The sequence below is a fragment of the Notechis scutatus genome, chromosome 4 (assembly GCF_049901735.1).
Source record: "Notechis scutatus isolate UNSWTSFEM ecotype Mainland chromosome 4, rNotScu1.2, whole genome shotgun sequence".
NCBI lineage: Eukaryota > Metazoa > Chordata > Lepidosauria > Squamata > Elapidae > Notechis > Notechis scutatus.
The window spans coordinates 111056271-111076647 of NC_142012.1; the positions used below are offsets into that span (position 1 = coordinate 111056271).

Sequence of the window (20377 nt, forward strand, 5' to 3'; positions counted from 1 at the left end):
GTGTTTACATTTCCTACATTGGATGAGGAGAGTACATCTTTCTCCTGTTCTGGCCACTTTTTACAGAAGCATGGTTGAGATCATTTTAACAAACTGAATCACTGTTTGGTTTGGTGGTAGTACCTCAGAGAGAAAGTCCATACAGAGAGTGGTGAGAACAGTGGAGAAGATTATAGGAAGCTCGCTTCCCATTATTCAGGATATTGCTTATAAACAGGGGTGGGATCTGACCTGTGTAACTACCGGTTCGGTGATTTATGTTTTGCGTGCACCTGACATGTGCTGCGTGCATGTGAGAAACATCATCAGCTTGCTGCCTGGACAGCTGAGCAGCACTGCGCGTGGTTGCGCAGCTTTTTTCCTGCTATTTCAACCGCAGCTGTGCCACGCAAAGCAGCTGAAGTTGAAAAAGCAGGAAATAAAGGTCAGGTAAGAGCCCGGGCGGGTGGACGGGCCAAAACAGCAGCAGATATAGAACCGATTCTATGTCTGCTGCTCTTCAGAGCTACTGGTTCTACACAGCCGGACAGAACTGGTAGAATCCCACCCCTGCTTATAAGTGCTATGTGCTTAGAGCTTGAAGCATTGTTAGATACCCCACATACACACTTCATGGTCTGTTTCTGTTGCTCCGTTCTGAGAGGTGGTTTCGAAGCATTTATAGCGGGACTATTAGATTGTGTAACAGCTTTGTTCCTTATGCCATCCGCCTTGTAAATTTGCAGGATTCTTTTTTTTTTTTTTTGCCATGTATATATATATAATATTCCAACTAGAGTATGATTTTTTTCCTGTGTCATATATGTGTATGTGTGGGTATGTATAATCTTTATTTTTTGAGAGCTGAATGCAATGAAATTGCATTGTAATGTGTGCTGATTAGTGTACATTTAAAGTGAAAATATAGTTCTATTCTACTCTGTATTCTTAATGCAAAGGGACAGGAATGACTTATTTATTATTTCTGTAATAGTTATTAGAACTATAAGATAAATTGGTTATTTTCATATCCACCAATCAAATAAATTAATAATAGACTCAGTTTAGCTAAAACTAGTTTAGCTAAAGTAAAATAGACTCAATAGCGAAAACTATTTTCACCTAATCATAACGAGCCATTTTTGCAGGGCAAGTAGTAACTTGCGAGGCTTTAGATAAATTGAACGAAGGCTGCTTTTAACTACAAATTCCCTAATTTGATACCATTACTAAGGAACAAGCCTGAGCATTTTTAATGTATTTATACTGGAACTAGCTGTAGTGAGTCAGATTACTGGAAAAAATATTTTCATATATGTTAAATAATACCTGTTTTGTAACTACCAGCCTCTGCCCGTCCTCTTTCTTAGGTTATCAGCTTTTGCTCAGAGGGTTCTTCTGCTAACATGGTGTGGAGATGCCCTACTACCTTTTTATAGGACATGTCTTATAATAAATACACTTGTGTTTCATCCACAGTTCACTGTTGAGGCAACCTAGCCCTGCCTTTTGCTGTTCCAGTTTCAAAATAGTGTCTTAGGTTTTCTTCTGATTGGTTTGTTTTGGTGTACAAATGCCTCATTCCCAATCTTCAGTCAGGGTGGCACCTGTCCGGGTCCCATTGGTTGATTAAGGCTACGGGGACATGTCTGTCTCTCTGGTCTTTTGGCCTACAGTCCATTTTGATTTAGGCTGCAGGATAAATTAGAGGCATAGAATCCTTGATCTTAGGATCCGCCAAGTCTCATTTGCTCATTAAGTGAGCTGTTTGTACACCCTGATAGGAAGACCCCTAGTTCTTTTATGAATAATGTGTTCAGAAGTCTTTCCTGTAGACTTGTCTGATAAAAAAGGGGGATACTGCTAATCAATTTAAACTGGGAAAAATGTAGTAAGAGCTTCTCATGTTGATAAAAGTGATATCTATTATCAAAACAGGGAACAGATTCTTCATGAGATGGAGATATCTAGCCCTTTTCATTGAAAGATCAGGTGAAAACAGGCAACTTTTGCCATCTTAAAACTCTTTTGAGTAGAATTGTTGGAATTTCTAAGTTGCCTTATATTCTGATATATAGTAGATACATTGTTAAACAGGTTGTCCCATGATTTAACTCTGGGGAAAAAAGTCTTACATACTGATGGTTCTGTCCCAAATTCATATATGAAACATTTTCTTCAGCATTTATTGAACTGATTTAGCAGTTAAACTGCTAGTTTAGGTTAAACTGACTGGATTCTACCTCAAGTTGAGGTGACAGAAAGATGAGCAAACCTGTCTAATAGTTTTCTAGTAGACAGATCAATAGATTAGAGGACAGATGATGATGAGTGGAAGGGAGATGTCTCAAAACTCTATGCACATTTCTTCCCTCTTCCCTCTCCATTCTTTTGTCCAACTACAGGTAGTCCTCAAATTACAACAGTTCACTTAGTGACCATTCGAAGTTACAACGGCACTGAAAAAAGTGAGTTATGACCGTTTTTCACACTTATGACTGTTGCAGCATCCCCATAGTCATGTGATCAAAATTCAGATGCTTGGCAATTGACTCATATTTATGACCATTGCTGTGTCCCAAGGCCATGTGATCAGCTTTTGCGACCTTGTGACAAGCAAAGTCAATGGGAAGCCAGATTCATTCAACAACTGTGTTACTAACTTACCAACAGTAATGATTCACTTAACAACAATGGCAGGAAAAGTCCATAAAATGAGGCAAAATTCATTGAACAAATGTCTCACTTAGCAACAGAAATGTTGGGCTCAATAGTGGTCATAAGTCAAGGAGTACTTTTAATTTGTGTTATTTTTGGAAGTAGGACCACTTCCAGTGTTGAGAAATAGCCCAAATGACAGGTGACCTTTAGAGTATTTTAGAAATGGGTCCTTTCTTGCATTATTGCAGATCCTTTTATATTAGGATTTTAATTGTATTGTTTTATTATTTATGGGATGCAATGTCAAATTCACCATTATCTATGGAAATTAATAGGGCAGGAATCCCAACCCTGGTTTGTGGACTGGTACTCGGCCACGGCATGCCAAAAACCGGGATGCACAAACAAGTGCAGGGAGCATGTGAAACAACACCTCTTCCAGTCCCTCTTTCCATGGAACCGGTCCCATTGCCCAAGAGGTTGGGGGCTGCTGTAGTAGGGGATTCTGGGCAATTTATTCTATCCATTTGCTCAACCACTTTCATAGGCTTATAGTTACAGAATATCATGGAAGGAAGGGGCTGCTCAGAATATTCTTTTTAGCTCTTGGGAGACATGTATATTCATCATTTAAACAAGTAGCAGATGGCAGCAACTGGAAATCCTGCCCAAATTCGGGAAGCTAAGAAAGGCAAGCCTGATTAGCAGTTGAAAAGAAACTTGATTTTATATTCTTTGTATTAAGTGGCTATATAAATGCAATAAACCAACAAACAAATTCTCAGGAAGTCTCAAGACTATACTGTAGCCTGAACTGCACTCTATAAGCATTTTCTTCTCTCTGCTATGTGACTTGCGTGCTGAACACAAAGTTCAACCCTAAGATAGAAATCAGGGTAGTTCAACCTGCATGCAACTTTTTCATACTGTGACTAAGAAAATTGTATGGATATATTTAGGTAGTCACCATAAGTTGAACTCAAGTCAGGGACATCATCATACTACCTCTAGTGTGGAAATGTTCCCTCTGGCAACAAATTCCATAATTTAACGACATTCTGGATAATTAAAACCTTCCTTTTGTTTGTCTGGAATCTCCTGCCAAGAGATTTCATTAGATAATCATGCATTCTGGCATTGGGACGAGAATTTGTCCACATCGTACAGAGTTTCATCTACTTCAGACATTTTTTCTTTGCCAATATATATGGGCCCCTGTGTCTGGGCCTATTTTATTTGTACTCTTGCCCAGATTAGATAGCAAAGCATACAGGCAACCTGTGCAGTCCCATAAAAATGTAGGCTGATATGTTTTGATTGTAGCCTTTCACTCTCTCTGATGTATGATTTGGCTAAGTTGAACTGTGGAGAGAAATCCATAAGGCTGAAATCTCTATTCAAAGTAGTACAGCATGTTTGGTGGATGACATGCCCACCAAATTTTGTTTCTGGTTCAGAAAAGCATTTTTTTCAGGTGTATTTTAACATGAAGCAACATTGTTTGCTTCTTGGTTCACATTTATATATTTTTATTTTTTACTATAAATGAGTACTATAAATGAGAAATCTTGAACACCTGGAATAAATATATCAAACGCATATTCATTTTTTTTAAATAACAGAAGAGTTGGCTTTTTCCCTTATATTTGTATTTTTGGATTTAGATGGTCTCCTATCAGATGCTGGGACTTTTGCTCTTTGTTTTAACTATAGCATAACTAGAACCATAATTAATGAAGTAGCCTTTGTTTGTCTTTTATCTTTTATATACATAGAATATACATTTTATATTTTGTTGATGAGTTTAAAACTTTATATTTCTTTACTTTACTATAATAATAATAAAAAAAACTGGTTAAAAGTATTCTGGACACAAACTTCATGATAGTTTTACAGAGTATCGTCAGCAGAGGTGGAAAAGTTAATCATACAGAAAGTCTCACCTATGTATAATGAGTTTTGAAGTGTCATATTATATATTAATGTTATATGTTACTGAAATAATTAATAATATGCAAAGTAAGATACAAAGAAAGCATGTTATTTTGCTCTCTGTGTTGGTAGCCATACTAGAAGAAGGATGTACTCAGATTATTTATTTTTAATAGCCATCCTAACAGTAAAGCCACAGCAGCCAGAATTCTGATGCATCAAGAATTTTGCTGTCGTGTCTACATCTTTCAAATGTTGTAGTTGCAAGGATATATTTCTTGCCAGTTTTTTTTTTTTTTAAAGAAGCAGCTACTGAGTTTTGCGCTGCAAATCCATGTTTGTCTTCCAAGTTCAGTTGTACTTATGCCCAGGACAGTGTATAGAATTACAGCTTGAAGCTGGATGTTGAACAAAATATGGACCCAAATTGTTTATTTTTTTGAAAATCTGGAAAAGAAAAAAAGAGCATGTTGTTTGCATATCTTACAAAATCCTTTCCTCAAGAACTTTCTTTTACCACTGCTCTTATTTCCAAAACTTCCACAAAATCAAACAGGCTTTTTGTTTACATTTGTATTGTTGCCACCCATCCGTGGAATATAACAAAACAACTGCACATGCAAACTCACAAAGGCTAAGTTAGTGAAGGTAAAGTAAATAAGTACCAGCTTTTCTCCCTGCATATAATAACTGCTTTCTTGTTTAATCGATGTATCCCTTTTTAATTTTTTACAAATTGGGTTGCAGATTGGCTGAGCAGTCTTCTTGCTGGAAGAACAAGACTTATTCTTGAATAATGTTTTGATATTGGCCATGTTGTGTCTCAGCTTGAATTGATAAGCATGAGAAATAAGTTACACAACTTGTCAGGTGAGCTAGTGATGAATTGACTTCCAGGACAATATTGGACATCCCCAGAATGGCACTGATGCAAGAAAGTCTCATGCTATCCATCTAACTTACACTAACTATTTGAAATTTACAATGTTTCAGAGAGCGCCCCCCCCCCCGAACTAACTAAAGGTCCCAATAATATTAAGCAAGCATCCGGCTTACTATGAACTAGTACTGAAGGATTGTTGTGTTGTTGTTGTTTTTCCACTATAAGCCTGAAGACAGGATTTTTTTTCCTTTTAATCTCTCTCTTAAAACTATAATGCAAGTTATAAGGGCATTTATATAAGCTGTGAATTCATTAAATATTGGTTGTTGTATACCACCCAGAGTCATTTCTGATGAAGGGGAGGCTGTATAAATTCAATCAATCAATCAACAAACAAACAAACAAACAAATAAATAAATGAGTCAAGAATGATGGCTTAAAAGAGAAAAAAGAACTATCCTTGAGACAGAACTAAGATATTGGGGCAAAAAGCAGGCTTACAATTTGTTCTTTTAATCCAAATTTTGGAATTTATTCCATAGGGATCATGTATTGTGGGACGGTAGAAGCCCCAATTCATAACTCTGTTCCTAGAGCAGGGAGGAAATAAGCTCAGGGCATATTTGCTGCATTTCCTACATTATTCAAGGGACTGGTAAAGAGGAAGTGATCTCCATTTTTGGTTATCATCTCAGATAATAGGAAATATGAAAACCAGGAGTGCATACAGGTGATTTTGACTCTTTGGAACTGGCTGTTTTCAGTACAAGTAGCCCTCAGTTTATAACAGTTCAGTTAGTGACTGCTTGAAGTTACAATGACACTGAAAAAAAGTGACTTATGGCCATTTTTCACATTTATGATCAGGGCAGCATCCCCATGGTCATGTGATTTACATTCTGATGCTTGACTGCTGGTTCATATTTATGAAGCTTTTGGTGTCCCAGAGTCCTGCGATCCCCTTTTGTGAGCTTCTGAAAAGCGAAGACAATGGGGAAACCAGATTCACTTATCAACCGGGTGATTAATTTGACAACTTCAGTGATTCACTTAACAAACGTGGCAAGAAAAGTCGCAAAATAGGACAAAACTCACTTTACAAATTTCTCACTTAACAACATAAATTTTGGGCTCAACTGTGGTCGTAAGTTGAGGACTATACCTGTATATTTTCAAGAGATGACAGAAACTATTGCTGCATACCAGGATCTGGTATGGACAATATCAGATAAATTATTACAGGTAGGCCTTGAATTATCACTACAACTGAGCCCAAAATTTCTGTGACAAATTTGTTAAGTGAGGTTTGCCCATTTTACCATCTTCCTTGCTACAATTGTTAAGTGAATCTCTGCAGTTGTTCAATTAAGTAACATGGTTGTTAAGTGAATCTAGCTTTCCTATGGGCTTTACTGGTCAGAAGGTTACAAAAGGGGATCGTGTAACCACAGGACATGGCAACCATCATTAATATGAGTCAATTACCAAGCATCAGAATTTTGATCACATGACCATGGCGAATGCTGCAATGGTCATATGTGTGAAAAACAGTCATAACTGTGAAAAGAGGTCATATGTCACTTTTTCAGTGCTGTTATAACTTTGAATGGTCAATAAATGAACTGTTGTAAGTCAAGGACTACCTGTACTGCATATTTATACTGCTGTCGCTGTATTCCTGAGGGGAATAACAAGTGGCTCTGTAGTGGAGAACAAGTGGTTCATTCTAGGTTTGTCTCTGCTGTTTTGCAGTATTTTAACCAGTAATTGAGGGCACAGCAGGTTGGAAAGTCAGTCTCCCCTTTTAGGGGAAAAAGAAAAAAGAAACATATCAAGTTCAAAGCGACTGATCTTCTTAATAAACATAGATCATGAGAAGAGTCTCTGGGAAATCATGCATGTCACATGGATTGAAATGGTCCCTGCCAGGTCTGGCTGGAAGGCCATATGGTTGTTGCTGGAAAGAACAGGCAGCCAGGCACTATATGGCTGAGTTCATTGCTTTAGTGCTAAATTTCATGTAAGTATTAAAAAGTATGTACAAGTTTAGCCAAAGCACCACAGAGGGAGATGGGTTAAATCTGTAGAGTAATATGATTTCCAGGTTTCCTGGATCTCATCAGTATTTAAACCTAGAGGATTTTTCCTGAAAGAAAGGGGCAGGATAATGCTGCACTATCTCACCTGCACTTTTTTTGGTCTGGGCACATGGTCAAAAGCGGTGCTGAGAGAAGTTTTATAGGCAAAGCTTATAAAAAGTGACAGGCTTTAGCTGCTTCTAGGTTGGAATCTGGCAAAACAAACAGTTATGTCACGACTGTTCTTAATATTTTATGTTTCTCATGCTAAAACAATTATTCTTACTATTTCTAAGGTTTAAGCGTAAGGGTTGATGCTTGTATAGCCAATATGACCTCATCATTCAGGCACTGGAAGAAGGAATCAGAAAGCTTTGAAGAAACATAATTTAAAACAAATTTTTAAAAATGAAAATAATACTAAGGAAAAACTTTGAAATTCAAAAGAAAGGAGTGGGTGAGAAAATACTCCAGTGAAGATTGGGAGGCAATGAAATGGAATATCCTTGAGGATAATCTGACTGGATGGAAGACAGAACAAAAACATTTTGCACTATAAATTCTTTTTTTCCCTTCAAACTCTACTGTGCCTTTACGTCATTCTAAGCCCTTTTCTTTAAAAAAACAAAACCATTAGCATTCCCCCTCCATTTATAACAACATTGAGTTTTATAGGTCTTAAAAGTATTCAGTAGAACACAATTCATTTTGGAAAACACATCCCTGGTCATCAAAGTCAAAGCCCCACACAGGTTTTTTTTGATATAATGGGGGTGGGGATTTGATCTCCCTGCTATGACTGTAAATTTTGTCATTCATTGACAGTGACTGTCAAAATACTATTTCATGCATCATCTCCATCTTTCTTGCTACCATTTTGATACACAAATGTGATCTCTTTAAAGTACATATCCCTGGTTTGCTAACTAGGTTCTTAAAGCAGTTAGTTTCTGATTGAAAATCCTTCATTAACATGAAATCTTAGCTGAGATTTAAATATTTCACAGAGTTATGGTTTAAATAAATCTTAGATTTAGTTCATTTACAAAGTTCTGTGAGCTGTTGATTAAATCTAAAGCCAATAAATCTACTGCCCCAAAGGTTATATAAAGTATCATTTGTGTTATGAGTGAGTAGAAGGGGAGGCAAGTGCAGAAATTTCCATTGTGACATTGTGGTATATTCTCCCTTATGTATTCTCAGACAATGTCACAATGCAAATATGAAAGGACAAAGCTTGGTTTGTGATGTTGCAATGGGTATTTCAGAAAGTAAGCTAGGCTTACTTATGTTTAAATATCAGAAAACCTAAACTAATTATAGATTTTGGGCAATTAAAAAAACCCTTTTAATCTTTTTACCAATATAAAGTATACAGCAGAAAGCAATCAATTTGCCATTTGAGATGTTTCCTTCCTTCCTTCCTTCCTTCCTTCCTTCCTTCCTTCCTTCCTTCCTTCCTTCCTTCCTTCCTTCCTTCCTTCCTTCTTCCTGTTTCCTTCTCTTCCTCCTTCTCATTCCCTTTCCTTCCTTCCTTCCTTCCTTCCTTCCTTCCTTCCTTCCTTCCTTCCTTCCTTCCTTCCTTCCTTCCTTCTTCCTGTTTCCTTCTCTTCCTCCTTCTCATTCCCTTTTCCTTCCTTCCTTCCTTCCTTCCTTCCTTCCTTCCTAATCCTATTAAAGCAAAATGTCATAATAGATTAATGGAATCTATAATTGCCTCTCCACATTAGTTAATGCAATATATTAACATTCATTGAGGACTTTTTAGTCAAAAATTTTTGAGCTATTGAATATTGAGAATCATTTTTTAAAACCATATGTGGAAACTATTGCTCTTTGTATAGCAAGATTATTTAGATTAAGTTGCAAAGTATTTAGTAATATCAGCCACCCATCTTATGACTTGAAAGTAAAAGAATTGTATTGCTTTAGTGAGGAGCAGCTAAAAGAAGATATTTTTGCCATAGAAAAATAATCATTGTTTTTTACAGTGCTAATTTACGGAGATTGTGGATCAGGGTTAGCCACTAGTTTTGTGGGCTTGGACATTTATTATGTTCTTCTACATCATCTTTACACCTGCAGACAGTTTACAGCTGTGTTGTTTTATTAGTGATTGGTGGAAAGCGATGACTGGAGCTCAGCCATTCAGATCAGTTATAACATGAAGGAGAATAAAGACGAGTGAATTGGTTCTGCCTATCTCAGTGAACAGCAGTAGTCCTAATCACAAGTTAGGGAGGCATCCAGTGATTTAGAGAAATGATTTCATACATCTCGAACAGAGGAGGTTCCCCATTGTGACCATTTGTTTTCAGTTCATGATGAAGTTAGTGAGCCAACAGACTTATTCCTGCTTTCCCACATTGTATTTTTGGCCAACCGAATATGCTGCTATGTGGGCTGGCTGTGAGCATTAGATAATGTCACAAAATAAATAAATAGAATTAAGTAATACATAAAGAAACATTTACGGTATTTATTAACCAACATTTAGCTGCTGCCTATTCTCAAAAGTCTCATTAAAGCGCTAATGTTGCTGAAACAAGCTAAATCATGCATACAGGACAACTTCAATAATATGGCTCAGAGCTGTGACCACAAACATCTGATAGACGCCACTGTGCCATTGTGTGCATGTGTCATGGTGTCATGATGTAAACAATCCAGATAATGTTATTTGTGCACTTTGCAGAATTTGCATCATTTTTGTGAGGATGTCATGATATGCATGGCATTGCTGGTCACAGCCCTACCTGACCTTCCTATCTCCCCTGCAAACGCACACATGCCTGAGAAATACTGTAGATGAAATCCATAGGTCATGCAAACTACAATATTTAAGAGTTAGAGAAAATGTATCTTGGCTGTAGGCTTGTGCTTCAGAAGAAGTTGTAAGAGATCTTTCCTATTTCCATATCATGCTACAGATCTTGTAATCAATTAGATATACTAAAGAGATCTATAGAAATAAATCTTATAGTCAATTAGACATAGAACCAAGAAAGCTCTTGGTTCTACTTGATGCTGAATGTATCTACATTCAGCATCTTACAGTATCTTTAACTGAATGGCAAAATCTTAAATTTTGAAAGTTCTTTTACTAGGATGCTTGTGTGAGAAAGAGTCGTCCTCTTTTCATCACAGCCTGCCCTTTAATTGTCCTGGCCAACCCTGAGAAGTGTATCCACTTCTCTTTCAAATCTAATTTTATCCCAGACCTTTTAGGATGGCATGTTGCTCTTCTTATCAACTATCAATGATAAAGCACATTTTATCAGTGTTTCTAGCTTGGCTCAATATTATTAAAATGGCAGCTGACAGAAATGATGATGATGATGATTGTTTTAGAATCTGCACATACTGGATCAAATTCCTTCACTGATCATTGTTGGACATTTTGTTTCCCACTTCTGTTGCTTCCCTTCCCTTCTGTGCCTGCCTATATTTCACTTTAGCAGAGCCACCCACCAAATATCAAATATCTCAGCCTGATGTACGTTCTGTACTTCCGGGAGAAACGTTGACATTGCGCTGTCAAGTGAAAGAGGCCACCACCATCACTTGGACTAAAGATGGAAAACGTTTGGTGCCCAATAATCGAACAGTCATTACTGGGGAAACTCTGTGGATTAAAGATACGACACCCAGAGATTCTGGCCTTTATGCTTGCACTGTTAGGATTGCAGACAGTGAAACTTTCTACTTCATTATAAATGTCACAGGTAAGCTTCTTGAGAGACATTTTCCAATGTATTCAAACAGCTTGTCTAAATTAATTAGGTATGGAGATAACAACTTTATTTTTTTCTAGGGTAAAATAAAACAGGCCACATAACATTCTAGTCACTCTTTCATTATCCACCTGATCTAGCTTTTTGGGTGATTTCCTTGATGGCCTTTTCTGTATCCCTTCAATGTGAAAATCAAATAGGCTTTAACATGACAGGGGATTTTCAACTGTCCTCCCCCAAATATTCATCTGATGACAATGATGTTTTTTCTTTTGTACCCAAAAATGGTGGTTGTGGTGTTATGTAATTTTTTTAACTTCTCAAACCAACCTGGCTTAGCGTCAGTTTTGATGAAAGATGGCAGCATGAGGTATTCAAGGAACTAAAATTAAAAAGATATTTCTTCAATATTGGAGTAAATTGAGGAATGTTTCATTGACTGCTGAGTTGCCACTACACAGAAAGTATAAAATTACTGATTACTCTGGGAAATACAGATAGTTCTCAACTTATGACAGTTACTTATTGACCATTGGAAGTTACAAGGGAGTATTCTTCCCCAAAGTGATTTATAACCAGGTTTCAAAGTTCCAAAGTTGCCTTCCTAGTCATATGACTGCATTTTGTTTGGCAACTGGCCTGAATTTATGACTGTTTGCAGCATTCCATCATGACCATGTTTTATGATGGTTTTTGTCAGAAACAGGCATATACTTCTGGTTTCTAGCAGATATTGGTGCATAATAAAAATAGGTTTGCTTAATGACTGCTGTGTTCAATTAATGATGGCCACATTTTCTTAACAATTGCCATGAAAAAGATCATAAAATTGGATTCAATCACATGGTAGCCGACTTACAATTGTAATTGCTAGGTTCGATTATGGCCATAGCTGAAGGATTACCTGCATAAGCAGCTTGTATGTATGTGTTTATTACTTAGCAGCTTGTCTGTTTAAATTGAAACTATGAAATCCTTCAAAAGAGGTACTTAAAATGTGTGTTAGTGTGTACACAGCATCACTTTTTCAGAGCAACCATGACTCATTTCAGAGGCATACTATTTCTGCTGTCTCCTCACGTGTGTTTTCACACCCATCTCTTTCTCTGCATGCAGAAATATCCAGGAGTATATTTTGAAGTCTAAAAAAGTGACACAGCTGCCTTAATGATTCACAGCGAAGCCTTTTATATGCATTCCTTTGTGTTCTGAGTCACTTTTTTTTCAAAAAGGGTTTCTATAGATCTGGAATATAAACTGGAAATTAAAAATAGTGATTAATAGAGCCACCTAAGATGTATACATCTATCTATGCAGAATTATATTCAGTGGGGCTCATCCCAGAAACAGTCCTAAAGTCACATCAAAAGAAAGTTGGATGTTTAAATCAGTTGATGTTCCATTAACAAATAGATATACATAGATATACATACATAGAGTATATGTGTATTATAGTAATAACACAAACTATTTGAATGTATGCTTTTGTGTTTTCAGTAATAATAAAACTATTTTATGTTATTTTATATTCAGTATGTAGTAGAGATCTACTCTTTAAAATATATGAGTTTCTTAAATCCATTTTATTTTGTTTGTATTAAAAAAAGAATAAACAAGGTAATATTTTGTTTAAGATTTTGATTCATGATCTATGTGTATGCAGTCTGTACATGGAGAGGACAATGGTGCATACTTATGGATGTTCTGAAGCACAAACTTAGCTTCACTGACTTACAACCTGCATTATTATGGTTGGTTGCATAGTCAGCCAGATGTTTAGCCTGGATTTGACATTTTGATCTACTTATCCAATCCTTCCCAAGGATGATGATGATAATGTTGATTAAGTAAGACTTGCTTTAGCTATTTTTCACTCGCTCAAGGTTGACTCAGCTTTCCATCCTTTGGAGGTCAGTAAAATGAGGACCCAGATTGTTGGGGGCAATATGCTGCTTCGAGACAGCTGTAAAGCAATATGAAGCAATATATAAGTCTAAGTGTTATTGCTTTTTTCAGAAATATCTCTCACATATATATTGTTCTTAATATCCAGACTGCAGAAAAATACATGCTTGCTTACAGTATCTAGCAGATGAATGATTTTAAAAATAATTTTTAAACTTCAGATGTTCTTTCATCTGGAGATGATGAAGATGACAATGATGCTTCTGAGGATTTTGTGAATGACAGCAACCCAATCAGTAAGTAAATTCAATAGTTAAAGTTTGGAAGATACGTGTTGAAATACTATGTTCTGGCTACCTTTATTCATTCTTGTATCCAAAGTTCCCAACTCGAATTTTGTGAAGATGAGGTTTTGTTTTACAGTAGTTTCCTTACTCTGTGGCTGTAAAATGCATGAGCTTTAATTAGCAACAGTTTATCCCTCTTATTTTAAAAATATTTCTAGTATTTGTGGCATGGATATAAGTTAGCATATTTCTCCCTGTACATTTATTTGAATATCTACCTATTTATTTCTTATAACATGGCAATAACTTATAATAAAAGCAAACATCTTTAAAGGATAAAGTATTATGAACAAAAAGCTATATTTTTCCTAATGACTGTTTGGCCTAATGGCAACAACTTTAACAAGAAAGTTGACAGTCCAGACAGAGAATGATTACCTTATCTGTCAACACAGAACAGTATCAAAACAATTTGAAACTAAACATTGCTATCAGATTGTATTTTTAATAAATCAAAAGAGAAACTATATAATAATCATAAATATAGTGGCTATATTTAATTAAAGGTAAATTTAAATGAATGAATCCAATCTAGTTTTAGTTCAACTTCAGCAACTACTTTTTGGAGAATGGACATGCAATTTCAGTCCAAGATAAAATACGGTCTTTTTCCTGGGGAGGGAAATCATATAGCATTATCCTACATAATATATAACATTTGTTCTGTTACATTAACCTGGGACAGTTTAGTGAGTATGTGTGAGTATAAACATAGATAAAGTATATTTAAAACATAGTGGCACAGTGGTTAGCAGTATTGTAGGCTAACTCTGCCCACACACCAGGAGTTTGAGTTGAACTGGTTGAAGGTTGAATCAGCCTTACATCCTTCCAAGGTTGATAAAATGAGGAGCCAGATTGTGGGGACAATATGCTGACATTTGTAAGCCATTCAAGAGAGGGCTGTAAAGCACTATATAAATCTAACTGCAATCGCTATTTTAGTATACATTTACATATGTGTACTTGTGTGTGCATATGTGTGGATAGATAACTGGATAGATTTATTTTTTATTTTATTTGTTTGTCAAACATGTACAAGATAACAAGTATAGGTATAAACATAAACACGAACAAAGGTGATTTCAAATATCACTTTTGAAAATATTTGTTAGATAGCCATGTGTACAGAATGTCAGTCTCTCATGTCAAACATGTACAAGTTAACAAGTATAGGTATAAACATAAACACGAACAAAGGTGATTTCAAATATCACTTTTGAAAATATTTGTTAGATAGCCATGTGTACAGAATGTCAGTCTGGGTTTGCGTATATGAGCTGTTTCTTACCTATGAGAGAAGAATAGGTGGGTTAAGCCAACCATTATCCTGCATATGATTTTTATAACTTTTCTATTTTGACAAAATGCTTTTTATTAAGAAACATAAAGGCAAATACATGTCTTGGCTATTCAATGCAGCTAATAGGAACATTTGCTGTTCGTTCAAATCCATATCAAATTTGAATTTGAATGTCAAACATAGGTACATTATTGGATTTTATACTGTATATGCTTTGACAGGCATTTTATGTAAGATGCAATAAATCTCACCAGTATTATTAGTAATTTGATCACAGCTAATAGGGACTAGGTTGAGGGTAATTGTGATAGATGATATTATAATGCAATGGTACTAATTATTGAAAATTTGCAATGCATATCAAACGCTTCATGTTTTACCTTGAAAACTCATAATCTTCTTGTGGCTAGAAGAAATCAGTTTTAGTGATGGTCATTTTTCCAAAAGTTATCTAATGCTACCCAAGTCATTTACTTACCTACACTAGACAAATACATTTACTATAGTTATGAAAGAAGTCTAGAAATCATGATGCCAATATGTTTCAAGGCTAACTAGAACTTGGGAGACAAGAGTACACCATACTTGTTGTCGATAAAATATAGATTGCTAATATTGTACAGTATTGCATAGCAGTTAATAAATCATGTCCATTTCAAGGCCAAAGTGAACCTAGCAGCCGTATGAGTTCCTGTACTTAATGCTGATTCTCTTTAGGAACAATTTATCCTTTATCCAGATTTTGGACTTTCCTCCAACAATGTTATTTGTTTAAACTGTTTTGTGGAACATACTGTTTTCAGGGCCAAAATATGTATTCATTATGGATAGGTATTCTGTAAGATTGTTGCTGGATGAGTGAGGTTGTTTGTTTTGTGTATGTTACAGACTTAACTGATTTATTTTGGTTGCCTAAATTTCTTTGCAGCAATATTGCAATTTAGTTGTAATGTCTATTTTAAGGTTTCTTTCTTTTATACGCCTTTCAAATTAATGAAGTATTTTCTTAAGTTTGCGGTTTTAAGGAGGAACAGCACAGAACAGCACGATGAAATGCTGACTGATTTTTCTAACTAATTAGTTCTAAAGGCTCTACCCTGAAACAAAAGCAATCACGCACAATGTTTAGAGTGCTTAATTTTTTTTTAGATGTTTTCTTTGATTGGTCAGCTTGTTAAAGAGTTTGTAGCTGTGAACACTTCACCAGCTGTGTTTTTATTTTGCTTTGTGGCTGAAGGGAAGATTCCCAATGTGTGTTAGTGGATTCAGAAACAGCTGTAACTGAGGGTTGGAAAGATTTAGTTGTTATGTTCTTCTATGCTAATAAAGGAAGCTGGGGGGGGGGGAAATTGAAAGAAGAATGGTTATGTTTCTGAGCCCCTCTCGTCTTAAGAAATTCCATGTCAATTGATTTATTTCCGGAAGCATCTATTGTAAAATAATTAAATAGATCTGCTGTTAAACACATTTTAGTTTTATTTTTTTCAATAGTGAAACGAATGAATAGAACTAATTATAGTCATGGCATTAATATATAGCTAATCAGATTTCTCTTATCTGGAGGAAAAGACTAAGAATATAGTAATAACAGCCCAGGAAAGATAATGAAAATTAGTAGTAATTATGATTGAGTTAAATTACTATTTGCACAACAATGTGAAATCACAGCTGCCAGTTTAGCTTTAGCTGGTTTTGGCTGCCATTCGCACTGAGTTCTTCTCAAGAGCCTAGGATGTTGTAATGTATTGACTTAGTATACATGTAGATCCAACAAGTGTGTTTTATAAATGGAAAATGGAAATTTTGTCAATGCGTAGATTCTTTGCACTTCCCTCCCACATATATTAAAGTCTCTAATTCTGAGGCTGTTTGCATTTGCAGTCCACCATCAATGTCTTGACATTTAATAATATAACTTTGTCAAAAGTTATAATACTACTTTAGTTTTTTCCTGTTAGATAGGTTTGTTGTTACAATAAATTGCTAGTCCGTATTATTATATAAAAGTAAAAAGTTGTAGTTGTAATGTTATTTTATTCTACTACACAGAAAGGAGTTAGAAGTCAACGCTTTTCTCTCTTTTTTCCCTTTTCCCTTACACTTTCTCTCCTTCTCTTTTCATTTCCATATATTTTAATTTATTTTAATTTTCCTTTGAATTTTATATTCTGATAAACTAATTAAAATTGATGAATGGAAAAATTACAATAATGAAGGGATCTTGAGAGGCTTTGACATCCCAAACATGTTTCCACCATAAGATACATACAAATGCTTTTGGTTCTGATTTGAAAAATAAGTAGTAAGGTAAGACAAGATACGATTCATTTAGGTATCCTACGCCCTTATTACTTGGAATAATGTAACTCCTTTGAAAAGTGTATAATTGCTTTATGTGCACACATATGCAGAGAGAGAGAGGGAGAGAGATCCACTCTTTCAAATAACGATATTGAGCATGGCATTGAAAATAAGTAAGCACAAGGGAAAATTGCTATGTGGGTGGATAAATATTCTGGGATAAGACTTTCCAACTCCTTGGCATGTTAACTTTCCCTGTATTAATTAAATTTGCATATACATTCTTACCCCACCCCACCCAAACGTAATAAAGGGCAGTATAGGACAAAAGTCATTTTTACCAGGCATGAATGTAGTTTTCGGGTACATCCTAGTATTTATCTGAGTTAATTGAATTTATTTTGTAAAAACAGGAACATTAAATGAAGCTCATTAAGTTCATTCCTGAAATTATGTTGACAGAAATCATATATAAAATGGAAAACAAGTTCTTTCCTATCTCTTCCTTTCTTTCATACTGCCTAGATTGCTCAAATTCTTAGTGATATTCTCAGAATTGTTTTTGAAGTATCAAATAACATTCCACGTTGGGTTACTTAGAAAGGCGGGGTAAAACTAAAAAAAAAATCTTATTGCAATTTAGAGCTACCTATAATGATGCAGAATCAGAAAAAGCAATATAAATATACAAAGACCAAAACAAGATATTGAAAATATGGAATTTTAAAGAAGCTTCATCAGGAACCAAAGTGACATGAAAGAAGCTGCTAAGAGAGCATACTTTAATTTGGGGACTACCATGGAGTAAACATTACTTAGTAATTAATTACTACAGTAATTATTTTTCCTAGGATTAAGTTGTGGTGTTTAAGAAGCTTTATAATAGGATATGTTTGTTTCTTCTCTACAGTCCACAAACTCTGGCTCAGAATTAGTTCTGACTAGATTGTGTAGGAAGTGGAAAGACCATCTCTGTACACTGTGAAGTTACAGCTAACCAGGAAGGGGTTGGATTGGGTTGCCTTGTGTTGGTCTGAAAAAAAGGCTCAGATTATTTTTTAAAAATTAAGAACTTTAGTCATACAATTCTTTTTTACTATGGCACTTTTAAAAATACATTATCTGAAGTAACATATTGTATGCATGTGTTTATATAATTCTGTACTATCATGCTTCATTGTGTGTGTACAATTAAAATAATAATGAATAATGTATCAATGTAAAACTATTACAATTGTGTAAGTCCTATATCAAACCATAGAATTGAATAATCATATAACTAATATACATATACATTCTAATGTAAATAATACCTTTTGAACACCTTTCCAAATGTTTTTATTTTCAAGGTCTTTCTAAAATTTAGGCATAATGGTGCCACCCAGATTTCCAGTAGAAACATACTCCAAGAGGGTGGGTGTAGTAACAGAAAAACACTTCTCTATTGCTCTCTCCTGAATCTCTTGGAAATAAGAATTCTACACTATGCTCATTCAGCATGAGTCCACTATATGAGTAGGATCGGTTTAAAATAAACAGTCTCACAGGCAGCTGGGTACCAAGTCATACAGAACTTTGGCAATCAAAACTAGTTAATTAAATAACAGCTTTGCAGAACAATCTACAATGTGGTTATTCAGAAGATGATGGATTCAATAACAATTAAGGCCAATGTTTCAAAAGAAATGTTGTAGATTCTGTTTTAATGTAATATCCTGGTTTTAAGGGAATTTTTGTTTAATTTAAGTTTAAATATGATAGATTTTTAAAAAGTTTCATTCTTGAACTGTGTTTTAAGTGCCCTAAGGCATGAATCATAAGTAATAATTTACCTGACATTGGCTAGATTTTTGTCTAGGTACACACTGAAATTTCTGAGGTATTCAATATCTTATATGAGTTGTCAGAGATAACATAAATTAACAGGGTAAAACATCAGTGTGACTTCTTAAAGTATCATGTGGGGTCTCATTGGAATGTCACCTATTTGGGAAGTTTCTGGCCTGGAATTTACATTCTTATAGAAATTGAGTAATTTTTTTCTCTTTTCTCTCTACTCTTCATTTTTTAAAGCAGAAGGACCTATCTGGACACACACTGACAAAATGGAGAAGCGCTTACATGCTGTTCCAGCAGCTAACACAGTCAAATTCCGTTGTCCAGCTGCAGGAAATCCCCTACCAACCATGAGATGGTTAAAAAATGGGAAAGAATTTAAGCAAGAGCACCGGATTGGTGGATATAAGGTAAGAGGTTTGTTTATGACAGTAGTTTTTAAGACACTTTTCATAGCTATAGAAGAGAATAATGAGAATATGATGGCCAGGAAATTTTTATTGTTTCCTCTTGTGTTGGCTTTGTGTAATTTGCATAATTCACAACTGAACTGGCTCATCATATATATGCAAATCCTAAATTTTTGGTCTGCCTTTAAGTCTGTCTGATGAAGCCTGGCAATTTTGGGTGTTCTCAAGGGGGATTTTCACCTGTTTATGTCTCATGAAATATATGAAGTGAAATATTGATGCATAAAACATTGCAGTTTGATGGAAACTCAAATTCCATACCATGTAACCTGATCAAATGTTATTATTTTATGTTCTGCATACCTATTGATTGATTGATTGTTGTTGTTGGTTGCGAAGTCATGTCCGACACATAACGACCCCATGGACAACATTCCTCCAGGCCTTCCTGTCCTCTACCATCTTCTGGAGTCCATTTAAGCTCATGCCTACTGCTTCAGTGACTCCATCCAGCCACCTCATTCTCTATCGTCTCCTTCTTCTATTGCCCTCAATCTTTCCCAGCATTAGGCTCTTCTCCAGTGAGTCCTTCCTTCTCATTAGGTGGCCAAAGTATTTGAGTTCCAAGTTCAGGATCTGGCCTTCTAAAGAGCAGTCAGGGTTGCCTCTGTGTGTTCCAAAGAAATTATCTATGGTACACCCATTGGTATTTAGCTGTCCTTGAAAGAAGGGCAATATCCAGTGATCACATACATGCTCTGTATTGTCCTAGTACATGGCATCTCCACTTTCGCTCTGTATTGTCCTAGTACATGGCATCTCCACTTTTGGGGGGCATGTTGGAATATAGAGAGCCTATTATGAGTATTTACAAAATGGCTGCTATAATTCTTCTGGCCAATCATAGAACCACATGAGAACCATAGAACCATATGAGCAGCCACACAATGCACTGCAACCACCAATCACTTTACTTTTAATGACTATGTCTGGGATCTCTGTGAAGCT

At 35.6% G+C, this 20377-nt stretch overlaps 1 protein-coding gene across 31 annotated transcripts in view; it reads left to right on the forward strand.

Annotated features, from left to right (window-relative positions):
* Positions 1-20377, forward strand: part of FGFR2 (fibroblast growth factor receptor 2) — a 157569-nt gene that overhangs the window by 67934 nt on the left and 69258 nt on the right. For 11 of the 31 annotated variants that reach the window (XM_087964427.1, XM_087964414.1, XM_087964413.1 and 8 more), the window contains exons 3-5: positions 10995-11258; positions 13394-13468; positions 19197-19369. In XM_087964427.1, the coding sequence (XP_087820553.1) occupies positions 10995-11258; positions 13394-13468; positions 19197-19369 (512 nt within the window). Of the gene's footprint in view, positions 1-2384; positions 2448-10991; positions 11259-13393; positions 13469-19196; positions 19370-20377 lie in introns of all 31 variants that reach the window. The other 20 variants (XM_087964422.1, XM_087964423.1, XM_087964406.1 and 17 more) reach the window with 6 other exon arrangements.